This window comes from Condylura cristata, unplaced genomic scaffold, assembly GCF_000260355.1.
Source record: "Condylura cristata isolate star-nosed mole 26May11 unplaced genomic scaffold, ConCri1.0 scaffold00038, whole genome shotgun sequence".
Classification (NCBI taxonomy): Eukaryota; Metazoa; Chordata; class Mammalia; order Eulipotyphla; family Talpidae; genus Condylura; species Condylura cristata.
In genome coordinates, this window is record NW_004567139.1 from 1763509 (window position 1) to 1781968 (window position 18460).

At 40.7% G+C, this 18460-nt stretch overlaps 1 protein-coding gene across 1 annotated transcript; it reads right to left on the reverse strand.

Moving 5' to 3' along the window:
• Positions 1-601: 601 nt before the first annotated feature.
• Positions 602-18100, reverse strand: NOL11 (nucleolar protein 11). The gene is made up of 18 exons (XM_004693445.2): positions 17944-18100; positions 16575-16688; positions 16409-16465; positions 15198-15346; positions 14009-14066; positions 13588-13732; positions 11233-11421; positions 8895-8971; positions 7253-7376; positions 5926-6014; positions 5403-5477; positions 4417-4601; positions 4141-4266; positions 3770-3985; positions 3270-3348; positions 2441-2533; positions 1141-1248; positions 602-980 (listed from the first exon to the last, which is right to left on the reverse strand). Exons 1-18 carry the CDS (start codon positions 18082-18084, stop codon positions 864-866), a joined length of 2142 nt encoding a protein of 713 aa, XP_004693502.1. The 5' UTR covers positions 18085-18100; the 3' UTR covers positions 602-863.
• Between the last annotated feature and the right edge of the window lie 360 nt (positions 18101-18460).

Here is an 18460-nt window from a genome sequence, read left to right on the forward strand (position 1 = left end):
GTCCTTTGCTGAACACGAGTATGTGCCAGAGGGCCCGTGTATAGTGTGTAGAAAGGATAAGACACAGTCCTTGCCTCGAAGAGTTTAGCACACGTCTCTGTATGTCCTTATCAAATTTTCACTTATTAAAAAGATTTATTTATGCATAGGACTGGGGTGGAGGCCAGAGGCTCGGAGGTAAGGAGATTCACTAGAGACAGAGGATCTACGCAGACTACATTCCAAGAGTTAAAAGCTGGGAAGCTGATGGTCAATCAACCCATAAAACTATTTTCAGAAAACTTCACTACTTGGAAGTGCCCCTTTGAAACAGAAATCACCCACCCATCTAATTGGAGGGAAGATATAAACGAGGCACCGTTCCCCCCTGGGCTCCGCACACAGGCTGGACAGGAGCCCGCCCTGCGCCCTGTCCCAGAGGCCCTGCCCGCCCGGCTTGCCGCACTGACCTCGGCCGCCACTCAGCAGCGCGGGAAGCTGGGGCCGCTCTGATTCTAATGAACTACAATCTTCTTAGCATTAACTGCTCCACTAGTAGATTTTTTTTTTATTAAGAGTTATTAAAAACACACAATAAAAATTAGACTTTTATCAGTACACAAATAAGTTTACTTAAAATTAACTCTGTTACATATTTAAAAAAGTTTGGAACCTGTCCCCACCAATGTCCACACCCCAGGGAAGGCCCCGGGGAACCTGCAGTCCGGCCTACAGGTGCCAGGAAGGACGGCCAGGGACTGGCTGACACTCATTTCTCATGAGACCGAGACAGTCATAACCCAAACCTGTCTCTTGACTGCATGAGTAGTAAGAATTCACATAAAAGAGCTTCATAAAACATCTGTGAAGGAGAATTAGTAGTTTCAGAAGAGTTCCAGCACTTCAATGGAATATAATTCTCTATTGTTCTTCTCTTGATTTAATTTCTGTAGTTCTCGGAAACTTACTTCAATCTTGTTGAGTTCGGAACAAATGCAAATCTAAGAAAAAAGTTTTAGAAGAACTTTTACCATAATGTTTACATATAAACAAATCCTCCACACTTCTTTACAACTTCTGCAAGAAAAAATGTTAAGAACAAATTATGATTTCGGTGCTATCTGAGCACAAAGAGTCCAGTATGCATCAATAATCACAAACCTGGGATTTCACAAATTTGTAAAGATTTAAGAGTAGCCTTTTTGCTTCTGGTATCATCACCACAACAGTAAAATTAGCATCTAGAAGTAGGCATATCCAATCCATGATCTGAAGATAAACAGGAAAAGGAGAAGTTAAGATTTTAATTGTTTTTTTCAGGTTAATCCATTTTATAAAGTCCATAAAGTTTTAAGGAAAAAAATAAAAGTCTATAAAAGTGTGGATATTTTAGAGATAGAGAAATTTCTTTCTTTAAAAAAGAAAATTAATAAAAGAATAAAGAAAAAAGAAAAATTCTAGATATGAAAGAAACTTGATACTGGTTATCTCTAAGAGGGATGTACAGTTTATTTTTGTCTTCTTTGCTATTAGTGGAACTTCCAACTATAAAGAAACTTCCAACTATAAAAGTCAAACTTTTTAAAGAAAGATTTACATTATTTATGCATACAAGAACCAAGGGGCAAGTCAGAGGTGGGGAGGAAAGGAGGATTCACCAGAGACAGAGTGGGGAGCAGAACAGGCAGAGCTACTGAAATATACTGAGAGTGACAGGAGAGGTCTGCTGTGTCATGTGGGTCACCTCCTTGGTCAGGGACCGAAATCGAGCTGCAGTGGCTATGACAGCTTCATAGTGCTGCACTTTAACCCGTTGTGCCACCAGGGAGGGCACTTAAAAACTTTTAGCTTGTTTTTCAAAATGGAAAATAAAGGCTTGAAATAATTAGAATAACACATTCATCAACCATAATTAAAGATTTTATAATGTTTACAATTCTTTTTCAAATTAATTTGTAATTTTTTTCCCTTCACTCAGATGTTTCTTTCCAATGAATTGGCCATTACATTTCCAAGTTGTGAAAAGGCCAACAGACCATAGAAAGACATTTCTTTAGGCTCCTGCTTGAAACCAACAGCTTCAGCAAACTGCTGGCCTTGATTCAGGGCCAATAAATTTGGTATTATTTAATGGGCGTATGATGACATCTTTTCATTAATCTTCCTTCTGTTAGTCTTAAGACATTATCAGGATACTTATTAACACCTTTTCCCAGGCAAAGCCTGGAAAGGACCATCATAGTCAGGAATTTGAGATGAATTTCAGTTTGGTCTATGATAGAGTTATGATCCTCAAGCCCACCTACCCCACTGAGAGCCCCTCATTCCTGCAGAGATCAGTCTATATGGGTGGGGAGACAAGTAGAACTCAGCTACTGAACCCCAGGTTCTGAGACTGTTGATAACCACGTTTTACAGATTTGTTTTTCTGCACAAGATCAAAGTAAAAAGATGACCTCACCTGATTGAGGGTTGGAGGATGTATTCCAGGGAGAGTCATAGTAGCATTTTCATTGCATTTCAGATAAAGGAAATACAAATACTGGAGAAATAGCTGGGTGGAAAGAGACAACTCTGTTAACTCATGTAACTCTGAAACATTCATTCTATATAGGCTAACAAAGACACTGGAAAGGATTTTTTAGGAGGATTCAATAAACAGATGCTAGACTTCAGGTGACACAAAAATGAGTACACTGTTACCCCTATGATCGATAAGAAATGCATCTGGTTTGAGGAGTAGATGGGGCGCTTACTCAGTTTATAAACAAGGAGAGAAGAGAAATACCTTCTCTCAGAAATTCTTTAGTTTCTTTTTCTTTTTTTTTTTTTAAAGGTTCTTTACTTATGCATACAGAACCAGAGACAGAGTGGGGAGCAGAACAGGCAGATCAACAAAGTACTCTGCTGAGGGGAGCAGCAAGCAAGACAGGGAAGGTCTGCTGCGCCATGGCTGGGGATTGAACTCATGCTGAAGAGGCTGCGGCTTGCTTTGTAGTGTTGCACTTTAACCTGTTGTGCCACCAGGGAGGGCCCAAATTCTTAAGTTTCTACTTGTTTCTAACTTAGATGGATCGACCTGGCTTCAGGGGGGGCACCACGAACACACCCCAAGGTCTGCCACCAAACCTACTGGTCTCCTAGGCACAATCTTTCACCCCGAGGGTTAGGAAACTCTTGCTCACACTAAGAAACTTGAGCGTCTTTTGAATGTTCTAAAAGGTGGCTAGAATTAAGCAGCCAACTGTAAGTCACAAGTAACATTCTACAGGTTCCAGAGGGACACTTACAGTGACGTGTTGTGCTGGGATGTCTTTCAAGTGAGGCAGAAGAAATGCCTCACTATATGCGGCACGAAGAATTACATTTCTACTTAGGACTAAAGGAAAACATCATTTCAATAAATAAAACACATTCTATTGAAATTATGAGCAATTTCCTTTTTGAATGATCTTTTTCTAAATTTACACACAAGTTTTACTGTCCTAGGAGAGCTGCTTCACGGAACATGTTAGTGACCAGAGATCGCCTGGAGTACTTCACTGTCTAAGTAAATAATTAGTACTTCATCACAATATTCACTAAATAATTGATCAAGCTTCTATCTGAGTGTAGCTTAATTAAGGAAACAGGAACATGCAAGCTATTTGAATACGGCACTGAACATAATTAATTTTTAGAAGAAGCTGAGAACAGAAAAGTCCCTTGCCGGTTACTCTTCGGTTATTGCTTGACATCTGCCCAGATCCTTGGAATAAGACAACACGAGGGAAACTGTTTTGAAGGATACAGGAGAGCTGCTCTTTTCGGTGTGACAGGGCATGAGGTGGCCTCATCTCCTGTGTCCTGATGCTTTTCACAGTTGTTACAGTTGCTGTCTTCCGGCCTGAAACCATTTTGAAGAATTCCAGGTTGCTGCTCCATCGTCTCATCATGCACAGCATCACTGCAGTCAGACACGGAGTCCATACTGACATCTGCTTCTTGAAGACTATCATCACTGACACTGGAATGTCAATTGAAAGCAAGAAATTTATTCTTACCACTACTTAAACTTACTGGAAAAAAAATTCATTTTCTGAGCATTCAAAGATGTTGAAATCAAATGATACAATGCGGTAAAATTGCAGTCAAAAAGAGGGCCACCAACTTCTAACTTACCTCAAGAAAAGTTTCAAGCAAGCACACGTGGCTGATTCAGGAATGTCGGGAAACTGCTGGAGACAGAGTTGGAGCACCTGCACATCTGTCTTTTCTAAGGCAACCTCCATTAGGCCAGGGCACAAGCTAGGTCAATAAGAAATGAGCCATCTTTAAGTATTCAAGAAATATCAACTGCAAAGAATGCACAAAGTGACTCTAGATTATGAAAACTAGAACTGTGAAAAACACGGTCAAGGGAGAGGCAAATGCAATCTGGTGGGCCCAAACACGTACCTGTAAGAAAGCCCATGTGTCTGGATAAGCTGCATCACAGAGTTCCGGGGATAAAAGGATGGTTCTGCTTTGCATCTTTCCACTAGTCCTATTACCACATCCCCGACAGTAGTATAAAATTCAGGGGTCCGTTTAGCAGCCAAAAATTTACGTAGTTCTACTTCAATGTGCTTTTCATTATCTTTCTGAAAGGGCAAGGTAAAGGCTCTAGTCTGCTATTATCAAACATCACTATGAACTTAAAAAGCTTCTAGAGCTCAACATTTTCTCAATTGCTAATAGTATTCACACACTCGTGAAGCTGGAGTTGATGCTACAAGTTGTACATGGACAAGCTGCACAGAAAAAAAACTGAGGCCTCCCTGGTGGCCCAGGGGTTAAAAACAGTGTGAGCAAGCTGCTGCCAGCCCCTGCAGCACAAGTTCAATCCCTGGCCAGGATGCTGACCCACACGGCACAGCAGCCCTCTCCTGTCTCCCTGCTTCTTCCCTCAGCAGTATATTCCGGTAAATCTGCCTGTTCTGCTCCCCGGTCTCTGGTGAATCCTCTCACTCCCACCCCAACCTCTGGCCTACACCCCAGTTCTTGTATGCATAAATAAATAAAATCTTTAAAAAGAGAGAAAAAATCCAAGGTTTGGAAATTGCAAATTATATTTACAATTTATATTTACAAATTATAATTACAATTATAATATAGAAGGCTAAATTATAAACATTAAAAAAAACTACATAGTTAATGCAAAATTGAGTAACACTGAAGAGCTCACCACCACCACCACACTGATCTCACAAAATACTTGGTGCGTCAATATGCCAAAGTGTATCAGATAATCGAATCTGACAGCCTTAAGACAACATCAAATGTCAGCCTATTAAAAGCCATAAAAGTGATCATTAAAAATAAGATGGCATGAAAAGCACATGAATTTCTTTTAACCATCTGAGTTGATTTCTAAAGTGTTTGTTTTTTTTTTTTTAATTTACCTTTATGGTTGATAAAAGTTGTGTAGACACTGGAACCTCTGACTGTGTACTCATTTCAACTTTTCTTCTCCTTAACTGGAATTAAGTAAACTCATTAGGGTCAAAAACAACACAAAGATCCCATACACAATTAGATAACCAAGAAGGTCCAAAAGACTAGCACACTTTTGTCATAATGAAAATCTTTGGCGGTCATAATTTCGTTATAATGAGGAGTGGATTTATTTCAACTTCTAATTTAAGTATTTTTAGGATTTTTGTTTTGCAAACATCTTGACATCCAGAAAAGAATTATTATTGCAAACTGGTTAATTTTCATTTCAAAATCTAAATCACACCCCTCTAGTCTCCTTATAAAAAATGACTGTGTCTCATTTTGAATAGATTGTTGGTTACGAGGCTCATTTCAAATGGTCCAATCATTTAGATCAAAGCTGTAAGAGTTGTACAGAAAGAATCATTAAAATAATCCAGTCTTTCTGTTTTTCAACATTTGCACCAACATTCTGACTACCAAACTTACAATTCTCTTGGATTGCTCTGAGTCCTGGGATCCAGCTCCGAATCCTTGAGATGCTTCCCAGTTTACAAAATGAGACATGGCGTGAGTGCCTATGAAAACAAAATAAACAATTTCTGGAACTTTTGGAGTTACTGGTAGTTACCCAACTAAAATCAAAGATCAATAAAACACTGTAACTCATGCACAATTCAAGAGGGCTCTAAATCCCACTTAATTCTGATAACCTGAGATCAATAAACCGTAACACAGTAAAAGCAACATTAAGTCAAGAGATGGATGAGTGTAGAGACTTCCTGAGGGTGGGGTTAGAGGGCCCCCTGTTCTCACGAGAGACAGAGCACCTGTGTTCAAAAACAGTGTTGGTGGCAGGGTGGGGCCTGGGGCTGGCAAGAAGCCCCTAAAGCAGCCTGAGAAGATGGATGAGGAAGAAAAGATATTGAAGCCAAAAGAAAGAAGAGCAGGAGAAACCTAAGGAGTTAAAAGTGAAGGTCACGGGGGGGGGGGGGGGGACGGGACAGGGCCCAACCACAGGAGGAAGTAAGAAAGCTAGCAAAAACTAAGCAGTTTCTTGTGCCTATGGGCAATGATCGTCCTTAATTCCATTCCATAACGTCTGCTGCCACCAATAGCTGGAATAAAGTGTCTCATATCCTGATGTGTATTTCATAAACTTTTAAAAACAAATGAGCAAACAAAAATCATACAGTGGCACTTTAGCAATGAGGTCAGCATAAACCAAACCAAACCAGAATTTGCCAAAATGTGCTCTTCTTCAATCTTTGTTCTGTCCAAATTCTGTACCACTAGGATTAAGCCAACTCATTTGAAATGATAAAAAAAAAAAAGGGGGGGGGGAGCTACCCCAAAACAAAGCAGTATAGCTCTTTGCCTATAGCAGCAACTGTAATGTAGACTGATGGAAGGTACCTCCCTGGGTAAGGAGATTTCGAATGAACACAGGCAAATTAAAACAGGCCCTATACATTTAAAAAAAAAAATTATTTTATTTATGCATACAAGAATTGGGGTGTAGGCCAGAGGTGCAGGGAGATAAAAGGAGTCACCAGAGACAGAGTGGAGAGCAGAACAGGCCAACTGACGAAGTACACTGCTGAGGGGAGCAGTGGGCGAGACAGAGAGGTCTGCTGCGCCATGTGGGTCAGCTCCCTGGCTGGGGATTGAACTCATGGTACAGTGGCTGCTAATGTCTTCATAGTGCTATAACCCTTTGTACTACCAGGGAGGACCCCTGTAAATTAAGGACGGAAATCTACATATCAAACTGGAATAAAATGGTTTATGATAATAAAAGTATTTTATTACCTACCTGGATCTTGACTATACTTCAGTTTCCCAAGAGCACCTGCTAATGATGATACTTCACACTTGTAAGGTATCACAACTAGAAATTTTCCATGTAAAATAAACAAATTTTCCCCATAATACCAGACCTACAATAAAAAGAGTTCACAAAAAATGTAAGCAATTACTTTTCTCAGGATCTAACTCAACAAAGCCATATAACTTACAATAACTTATGGTTTGAGTTGTCAATGTAACAGAAGAAAACAAGGTAGAGCTCATCAACTTTCCAGATTAATCTCATACATACAATCTACTAACTGGGGATAGTTTCACAAAGCTCTTATTTTAGTATAGCATAATTTAAAGGATACTTTCAATTCCAAAAAATCTGATCATAAGTGAATTGTTTAAAGTTAAAATTGTAAGTATCACATCTATTAACACGATAATCTCCAAAGTTATTATAACATGGGCAAACTGTTATCCAGCCTCCGTTTTGTCACCTACAGTTCTGTATCTGAAAGCAAGGTCAGAACTGCTGGTCATAGAAGCCCAACCCTGTGAGGCACCTTTCACATCGATTAACAGCACAAAGCTGGATCACCCTGGGCAGGGTGTACATCAAGAGGTGTGACCAGGAACGCCTTGGGGGGAGGAGGGCTGGGAGGGGGCTGCTGAATGATGTATAATGAAGGACCCCAAAGCTGATCAGTGGACGCCTCATTGATAAGACTGAAAACCTGACTGGGGAGTCAGGGCTAGGTCCACATACCAAGCTATCAGCAGATGAGAAGTACAGTCCATGCTTCCCCTCCTACTTCTCCCTTTCCTTTTCTACTTCCCCACGTGACTAATGCTGATTATCAATAACAAGGCCGGGGTCTTGCTCTTCAGCAGCGTCCTGCACTATGCAGCCTGCTCCAGGACTCTCGTTTCTTTGTCAGTGTGGGGCTGATGCAACAAAGCACTAAGTGAAAAAAATGAAGTTTATATCTTATGATCCTAATGGAAAGATGGTAAAAGACTGGCATGAAAAAAGGCTTCAAGGAACACAGAAAAAACAAAAACAAAAAACCCCAACAAACTTGTTAAAATGGGATTGTGCTTAATTTTGTTAAAATTATTTTAAATATAAATTAGAATTAAATTATATGCTGAGAATGTAGTCTTTTACAATTATCTTGATTTACATTTTCTCTGTATTCACTGACTAACCAACAGTCAATGAGCACCTGTGGGCAGTGAAGACACAGCAGAGAACAGACTGACAAAGATCCCTGCTCAGGAAGGTTATAGTCTGAGCTGATGGAATGAATTTTCTTTCTTTAAGAGGTCTTATGTAATTCCATAATGTTTAGTGAATAACTTCAAAGGGCAATTCATTAGGTAAAGTAGCGGCCCTAGGTTATAGCTCAAAACACAGAAGTAACAAGATCCAAAGAGCAGTAAACTACAAGTTATTTTATTAACCAGCTAATTGTTCTCCCCAATCTATCCTAGCTGTAACTTTGTTTCTTGAAAAGGATTAAAAAAAAAAAAATTAAATATAACCTTGCAGGTAAGAAAGATTTAATTAAATCCAAGCGTCTCTTCCCTTATACAGTATATTTGTTGGGCACAAAAATAGCTATATTTGAACAAAATGCCAAGCATTAAGAACTTACTTGCCGGCTGGTGCCTTGTGGTAAGTCTTTTGAAGTCTGCAGAGTTTGAAATTTTGTGTTCCATATGGAAAGGCGGTCTACAAAATAAAATATATGAAGTCATGATAAGTATGTCATGTCCTTAGGGATGTTTGCAGGGGGACGTCAAAATTAAATACACGTCTCGCTTTTATCAAGTAATAAAACAAGTAATGAGGACAGTGATTGACACAGAATTTTAAAGGAAAGAGGCCTGAGGATAAGAAGGCATGTGTGGAAGCCAGTGATATGTGGGATGTCTATGTGCTGTCCCCTCAATTTTGTTGTGAACCTTAAATTGCTCTAGAAAAATGAAGTCATAAACTTTGGTGATGGCACATGGGTGATTTGGTGATGGGAAGCCCAAGGGGATTACAACTGAGATGGAAAAATGCACAAAATGATGGAAAAATAAATTATTGGAAAAAAAAAGAAATAAAGTCATAATAAAACATGCTGCTATGGGAAGAGCACATGACACCTCAGCTAAGTGGATACATAATGTTGAATAGTGTCTCTGTTACATTACCATTTGTGTAAAAAGGAGGGAAAAACAAGTCTAGAAAGAGACAGGCAACGATTATGGTTTTTTTTGGGGAGGGGTCAGAACAGGAAGCAGGAAGGGGGAGGAGGGATTGAGGGGAGCAGCACAGCATGGTAAGGTGGTAAGAGCCAGGACAGTAGCCCCATAGGGGAAGTGGAGTAACAGTAAACCTGTGTGCGTGGAGTTCTACTACTTAGTTACCTAATATCTCAGTTTTTTGATTTGTAAGATGGATTTTAACTGTACTTTAGTCACTAAGTTGCTAGAGGATTAATTAGTGAGACTATGTAAGTAAACTGCCTAGCACAGCATAATTATGCTAAAACTACTAGCTCTTTTCTGCAGGCAATTGTGAGCCCCTCCTATAAAAAGCAGGGGTTCTTGGTCACAAACTGGGAGGTGAATGGGACTTAAATGCTAAGCGAGAGACCCTGAGTTTTTTTTTTTTTTAAAGATTTAAAAAAAAAGATTTATTTATGCACACAGAGCTGGGGTACAGACCAGAGGTACAGTGGTAGTGAGAGGCTCCACCAGAGACAGAGTGGGGAGCAGAACAGGCAGACTGACGACGTCAATCTACTGGGTCAGGAGAGGTCTGCTGTACCAAGTGGGTCAGCTCCAGGGCGGGGATCGAACTCATGCTCAAGTGGTTTTAGCGTCTTAGTGCTGTGCTTTCACCCACTACACCACCAGGGAGGGTCCTTAAAAGACTTTATGCATACAGAACTGGGGTACAGGCCAGAGTTGCAGGGGTGGTGAGAGGATTCTCTAGAAACAGGGTGGGGAGCACAACACACAGATCATCAAAGTACACTGCTGAGGGGAGCGGCGGGCAAGATAGAGGTCTGCTGCGCCATGTGGGTCACCTCCTGGGTGGTGATCGAGCTCCCAGTGACGGCGCCAGGGTTAGGCTTGGCTTGTACTATAGTGCTCCAAGCTGCTGTACCTACCGGGGACCAGATCTTGGGTTTTAGAGTGTAGGTTAGGAGACTCTAATCTTGCATTGGCCACAAGCAACTGTGTTCTTCAGAGAGACAAGTCAGTGCTTTCCGAAAGGTGTTTGGAGGGAGGAAATATGGCACTGATGTGACTCTTGCTCTCAAGTCAGAGATTAAAAAAAAAACAAACACTAGTAGTCGCAAGTTTTAAGCTGTCCAAATTTACTGGATTCCCATTCTGTGAGATATCACCCAATTATGAATTTCAATCCTCTATGCAAGGCTTATCAATGTTCTTATCTCTCGCCTGTGGGGTGGTACACATATGCGCAGTTTTTATTTCCTTCAGACACTAGCTGGGCCCTCCCTGGTGGCACGACAGTTCAAGCACAGCATTATGAAGCTATTGCAGCCACTGAGCCCCAGCCAAGGAGCTGAGCCACATGCCCGGCAGACCTCTCCTGACTGCCCACTGCTCCCCTCAGCAGTGGATTTCAGTCCATCTGCCTGTTCTGCTCCCCACTCTGTCTTTGATAAGTCCTCTAAACCCCCTTACCTCTGGTCTGTACCCCATTCTGTATATATTAATAAATAAATCTTAAAAAAAAAAAGACATTAGCCATGAGCAAGGTAGTGATACAAGGACATGTTCAGTAAGAATGATCAGTGAAAGACAAAAATCAAAGACCTATATAGTACAAGATGAGCATTAGGAAGCCACAAAAGCGAGTATGGTGATGAAGAGAATTAGAGCACTAAGAAATACATGAAAAAGAATGAGAAGACTGAAAGGCACTTTGAAGGAGAAACCCAAGGACTCTGACTGAACTGCAGTTACCCTTGGCAGCTGGTAGTGGCGGGCCCAGGACGGCCACGTGATCCCGGTCCAGGACGGCGAGTGCGGCACCATTTTGAGTACTCCCGGACACTGTGTCCTTGAGCAAGAGTGACCTAACTATCTTCCGGCTTTTTTCTTGGTTACCTGGATGTACTGGTATCAAGGTTTCATATACACACCCATCAGAGCCTGTTGGGAAATAAAGAATTTATTTGTTGTTAGCAACAGAACAGTCCTATAGCTGTTATAGTAAATGCACTAGGTTGTTTGTAAGAATTTACCAGTCTGATAAGGATCCAACAGAAATTAACAACAATATATTCTTTTCCATAAAGATATACTACAAAACTTAAATTGAGGGAAAACTGGTATAAAAATAACAGTAAAATATAACCAGGAAATAAAATACAACGACTGAGAGTACTGAGATGGGACTGCCAAGACTACAATCCAGTCACTAAGAGGATCTATGTCTCGTTAGAAATGAATTAGCATTCTGGTCTAGAATAATTTCTTGTTACTTAACCAATCTGAAAACCATATGAAATTGCTGGTTTTGAAGTCAAGCGTGTTTTGGCAAATTCATGTGGTGCTAGCAATGTCACAAGGAGACTTTTATGACCCTTTGACCCAGACTTCCTTACTTCAGTAAGGTGACAGACTTGCAGACTTCTATTTAAGAATAAATGTGCCCTACCGGTTAAAATTTGAAAGCAAGGGCCCTCCCCAGTGGCACAAGGGAGGCACAGCACTGCGAAGCTGGCTGAAGTTGCTTTGGTGCAAGTTCGATCCCTGCCCCAGAGGTGACCCACATAGCTCAGCAGACCTCTTCTGACCCACCCGCTGCTCTCCTCAGCAGTGTACTTCATTGAACTGCCTGTTCTGCTCCTCACTCTATGGTGATTCCTCTCACCACCCTTGCATCTCTGGCCTGTAGCCCAGTTCTGTATGCATAAATAAACCTTAAAACAAACAAACAAACAAACAAACAAAACTTTGAAGACAAATCAGTCCTTTAAAAACACAAAACAAAAAACAAACAAAAAAACCCTTTAAAAAAAAAAAAAAGATTTATTTATTTATGCACACAAAAACTGGGATGTAGGCCAGAGGTACGGGGAAGGGAGTAAGAGGATTCGCTAGAGAGGGTGGGGAGCAACAGGTGGATATACTGAAATACATTGCTGAAGAAGTAGCAGGCAAGACAGGAGAGGTCTACTGCACCATGTGGGTCAGCTCCCTAGGGATCAAACTTGTGTTGCAGTGGCTGGAGATAGCTTGGCCGCTGTCTTTAATCCCTGTGCCACCAAGGAGGCCCCACAAACCAGGCCCTCTTAAGCAAAAGTATTAAGTGGATTCCAATGACATTCTACATATGAAAAATAGTATGTCTTTCTTCTTAACAGCCACTGCAATCACGCACATTGAAAAATTCCATCATAAAGATGGAAATTTTTAAAAAAGATTTATTTATTCATGCATCCAAATTGGGGTATAGGCCAGAAGTGCAGGGGTGGAGAAAGGATTCATCAGAGTGGGAGCAGAACAGGTAGACTGACAAAATACACAGCAGACGAGACAGGAGAAGTCTGTCAGGCCATGTAGGTTACCTCCCTGTTCGGGGATCGAACCTGTGCCAGAGGCTGCAGCTAAATTCACAGTGCTGCACTTTAACCCAGTGTTCTACCCGGAAATGTTTTCTAAATGTTGCTGTTGTTTTTTAAAAATCCCATTTCACAGTCTTTTCTTTAAAAAAATTTTTTTTTAAATTTATTCATCCATAGAAGAATTAGCCTATAGGCCAGAGGTGGGGGTGGGGGTGAGGGTATGAGGATTCACCAGAGTGGGGAGCTGAATAGGGAGATCTGTGGAAATGCACTGTTGAGGGGAGCAGGGGCGAGACAGGAGAGGTCCGCTGCGCCATGTGGGTCGGCTCCATTGCACTCATACTGCAGTGGCTGGTGAGAGCTTGATAGAGCTGAGACTTAACTCCCAGGCTACCAAGAAGACTCTAAATTTTATTTCTATGAATCATTCATTCATTATATTAAAAAATGTAAGCCTTATGATAAAGATAAAAGGTGATTTTCCCTTTTTTATATAGGTATCACATTATTTACTACTATGATAAATTTTAAGAAATAAAAATTACTGAATAGAACCACTGACCTACTAATGCATGATCAGACATGATAACATGCAAAAAAGGGCATAAATACTTATAAGGAAACAGGAAATGGAGAGACAAGAGACAACTGCCAAACCTAAGACTGTAGCTCAAAAGAACAGTGTCACTGCAAAGAGCCTGAGTTACCTCTCTATTTACAATCACTACGAGTTTAAAGAAAAACTTACTTAATGACATCAAAGAAATGACTTTCCGATCCACAGATGCAGTAAAACTCTGTATAACGGATTTTTCTTCTTGTTCATGTAAGAGTGTGTATTTGCTTAAGACACTCGAGTTAAATGTTTGTACATAAGCAAAATAAGCTCCATGCTATGAAAGAAAAACATTTTAGTTTAAAAACATTTCCATTTCAACTAATTGTATTTAAATGTTAAAACCAGATGTTATATTTGTCATGAGTGCTTAAAAAAACCTCTTGTCTAGTTAAAACTGTTAGAAACATTTAATTACAGAGACAATAATGAGCCTTAATATTAAAAATTTAAAAAATCATTTGAAACAATAAAGCCCAATTTTAGTTTTAAATATAATAAAGGTAACTTTGAAATGCTACAAAATGGACCAAGAATTGAAGATAACACTTACTTTTTCAGTAATATAAATTAAAACAGGATGCCTATATACCATGAAAAGCTTTGTCCACCTGAAAGATAAAAATGACCGTGGTAGTGGGTGATGTTTATCAGGTGCTTAGGATACACTAACACATCACCTGAGTCCTGCAGTTGACCTCTGGGGCACAGCGGGTCAGTGACACAGGGAGACAGGGGTCATGCTAGGATCTGAACTGGGAGACGTGGGCTCTAGAGTCCAAGGCCTTAACCACTTTGCAATACTGTCTCTCCAAAGTAAAATTATAAAATGCCAAGTCATTAACTCAGAGAAACCTGCCATCAATGTCAATTTAAAAGACTATCTTTTACTAAATACTTTTTAGAGCCAGAGAGACAACAGAGAACACCTCGCTCAGTTCCAAAACATACACAAGGGGGTATGAGCAGGTATTTCTGTCAAATGCATCTCTGGATTAAACACAAACTGCAGAATTTCTTACAGTTTTAAAGCCACTGATGTGAATTACAAAGTTCCAAGGGTGGAGTGTAACAGTGTTTCTCAACTGATTTGACCCCTGACCTTTTTTCCCAGTCATTTTGGGACTAGTGTTCTAAGGAAAACATTAGGATTTCACTGAGGTGAGGGAGGGCCAGGGGCCCACAACTAGGTTGCAAAGGCAGGTTTTGGCAAAGTGGTGGTTAGAACCCAGATCCTCTACCTGTTTCTTTTTTTCCTAATGATTTCCTCCAAACACAGTTGCTGACACTTTAGAGACATTCATCAGGTCAGTTTAAGATATACTGGTCACGGTCCACTTACTAAGTATAAGTCTTCACTTTGACTTTCAGAAATTAGCTTGCATCAGGTAGACCTAGAAAGGCAGTAAGGTAACTGAACAGGAAATGTGATGAAATGATGGGGAGTGGAGACATGTGGTATACGAAATTTCCTTCCATCATCTGTTAAGTCATTTCCCCAAGTTTTATTCCAAAATCTGGGAAACCAGAGGTCTTAAAACTTGATTTCACTAACAAACAGCACATTTTCCGGCAGTCAGGGCAATGACAGAGATAAAGACATTGATCTTGTGGGATAGATCACCCATGTCATTTTCAGATAACACTCAAAATACTTTTGAACAAGGTAAAGGAATGTTATAAAAGGCACGAAGAGGCAAAATGCTTTTGGTAAGCATTTACTTACAAGTACTGAAACTTACTTAATCACTTCTTCATCTGAGATAACGGTTTCAATTTTCTGCTGGGGTTCTGCAAGGAGGGCCTCTAGACCACGAACAGCACCTTCCTTAAATAGTACTAAGGGTTCTGTCCCTTGTATTGAATGTATCCTATAGACTTCAGCAGACAACTAAAACAACATAAGAATATTTTACTTTTTATTTTAAACCAATTGCTACCTAACAAGACACTTACAAAAGGCTTATATTTAAGGTAGCGATCTGATTTAATTTTAAGCCAATCTATGACATAATCTGAGCCTAACTTTTGCAACCATTCTATTGTATCTCGTACTCTCTCCCACATATAGTCACTTATATCCATTTTTGGTTTATCCTTCAAAATACTGGAGGTTAGGCCTCAACCTGGGTCTCCCAGCACTAGAGGTGCGGAGAGGTATAAACTAAAGCCACTAATGCAGAATGATAAGTAATTCTGGTATTAGGTCAAGAATAATGCCATAATTACAACTATAGTTGACAAGCCTAAGAGAAAAAATTGACACTGCATATGAGATTAATCCTCCCTCCCAGAAAAATCATTGCATAAAATTCAGAACCTTGTGATACTGTAAGCAAATGAAGACTGGAGCCAGGAGACCTCACATGGTGAAAAGTCCAGAGTTTGGGCAACAACTGCCATTATGTCTAACTCAGCTTTGAGCCATTTCTAAAATGTGCCAACTATATTTTGAATTAGACATTTAAAATTTGAAGGAACTTTGGAGATTATTCTAGTACTTTGAGATCCTAGTATGATGAGAAAGAAATATAAACATACGAAGCAAAGGCACAGTTAGTGATTTTTTTAAAATTTCATTGTATGTTACTCTTGAAATACATAATGCATGAAACTTACATGGTTCATTAAAAATATTAAAGAAAAAAGGACAGTGAAATTTCACCTGTTCTCAAAAGGGACATACCAAAAATATCTAAACAAGGAAACAAGTATAACATTTATCACTGTACAATAGTTAAATCCTCAATCTCCTGGATAATAGTTATTTTTTAACATACGACCTCATGAATTGAGACATATTATCAAGATACAGAGTAAGACAACTAGAACAAAAATATGATTATAACCTTTATGTCACTTTAACAAATATAATACATGAATAATATATACTGCAAATAATTCCATCTCACCAATAGGCTAAATAAATATATTGGAAAGTTTAAAGACTTACTGTAGCTTTAAATACTTTATCCAGGTTTACATCTTCATTATTCCATATTCTCAAAACCTTAAATCAAAACAAATGGATTTTTTTAAAAAGCATTTCAATTTCTATATATATATATATGGTAAACACAGTTCGTAAATCAACATTTGATAAAAGCTTTAAAACTTACCTTATTATCGTGTACAACAATATACTCTCCAGTCTGAAAGTTGCACACAGCTGGACATGTTATAACTTGACCTTGTTTCACTGACCAGCTCCCCAGGGGTTTCTGATCAGAAACCTAGCAAAATTAAGATAACATACAATACTCAGAAGATCAGTTTTGGACATTGACTGTTTAAGTAAAAAAAAAAGTAATCACAAAAAGCAAATATTCTATGATTCCATTTAAGACAGGGTAGAATGAGTGGCTCTCAGGGGGTGGTGGAATGGAGACTTATTCATCTTGCAGTTCTGGAGATGGATGGTGATGATAGCTGTGCAACAAGGTGACTACTTAATACGCTTAACTGTTGGTTAAGACAGTAAATGTTATGTGCATCTGACTACAGTTTAAAGTTAAAAAAACAAAAACAAAGCTTTAAGCTTTTAAAACGAAAAAAGGCCAATCAACACTTCATTAACAAACAACGGTACATTTAAGCAGTTGATTTCACTGTGCCTAGAGATTGAGTAGGGATAGATGAGATCATGCCAAATTCAACCAGTCACTATGTGTGTGTGTGTATATATATATATATATATATATACACATATACATACACACACATATATATACACGCCCACGCAGAAACTGCAAAATCTACAACCCCACCTGACAGTACAGGTAAAATTCAACGGTGTTATCAACTTTAAAGTAGACAGCTTGTTTCTTAACGACACTGAAAACTACGTCGGGCAGACCAGGAAAAAAAAAAAAAAAAGATTCCTTTCTCAGACCTCTAAAAGTAAAGCCACTTGGCTGGTGTGCGGAGTCGGGATACGGCTGGAGAGGGGGCGGGACGTGTGGCTTTCCACGGCCTAACCCCAGGATTTACAGCATGAACCGTACAGGGCAACAGGCCACTTACTGACAAGGCTGTATCCAAGCTACAGAAAGCAAGGGGCAAACTCCTCACAAAAACTTTTTTTTCCCTAAGAAGGGGACACATGGCTAAACCACCGTTGCCACCCAGTCAGTCGAACGTCCAAAGCAATCTCCGTTCAACTCTTCTGCGGGCAGCGGAGTGATGGAGACCCCGGGATCGTGGCCAGGCCAGCTCGGAGAGGCGAGGTGAGAGAGCCAGCAGGCTTTTCCCCTCTGAGTCCAGCCCACGTGCACTTAAGACGTTCGGCCGCGCGGCTCAGAAAGACGCCTCTTTCCAGGAAAACAATCGAGCAGATTCTAGGCCTCATCTAGCGTGTCGGCGAGGCCCACGGGGTGTCCACCAAGCCCACTCCACGATCTTTTTCCGAAACTGAGCAACTCGGGACACCGGCTCCGCCGCGAACGGGGCGACACGGCAGCCGGGGCGCTCCAAGCCTCTCGTCCCCACCTTATAGAGGATGACGGTCCTGCTGCTGTCCGTCACTAGAAACTGGTCTGTTTTGTGGCTCTGCTCCACCCCTAGGAGTCCGTCAGGCCCGGCACTCAGGTGTACTGCAGACAACGTGAATTCCTCCTCCAGGGCTGCCATTTTGGGCAAACCTACGGACCACCGCGCATCCCTCCCAGCAGGCTTAGCGCTTCCTCTCGCGAGAATTAGGAGCCAAGGTGGACGAGCACGCGCCGAGGAGAAACCCGCTCTCAGAGCTTGCGACCTCTGGCGGGCGGAGCGGGCGCGGGCCTCTGCGGACACAGCGGGTAGGCGGGGCCTATCGTTGGGCTAGACCCCGCCCCGACCACGCCCACTCCCGGAAGTACTTCTCTGGAGGGGATAGACTGGCGCGGGGTGGGGTAGGTGGGGATCTTATCCAATCCGAAACCAATCTCCTGCAGGGTACTCGGGTACTCACTGGAGAGGCTGGTAGGGTGGGCGACGTGCGAAATGACCGCATAAAAATTGACCAGAT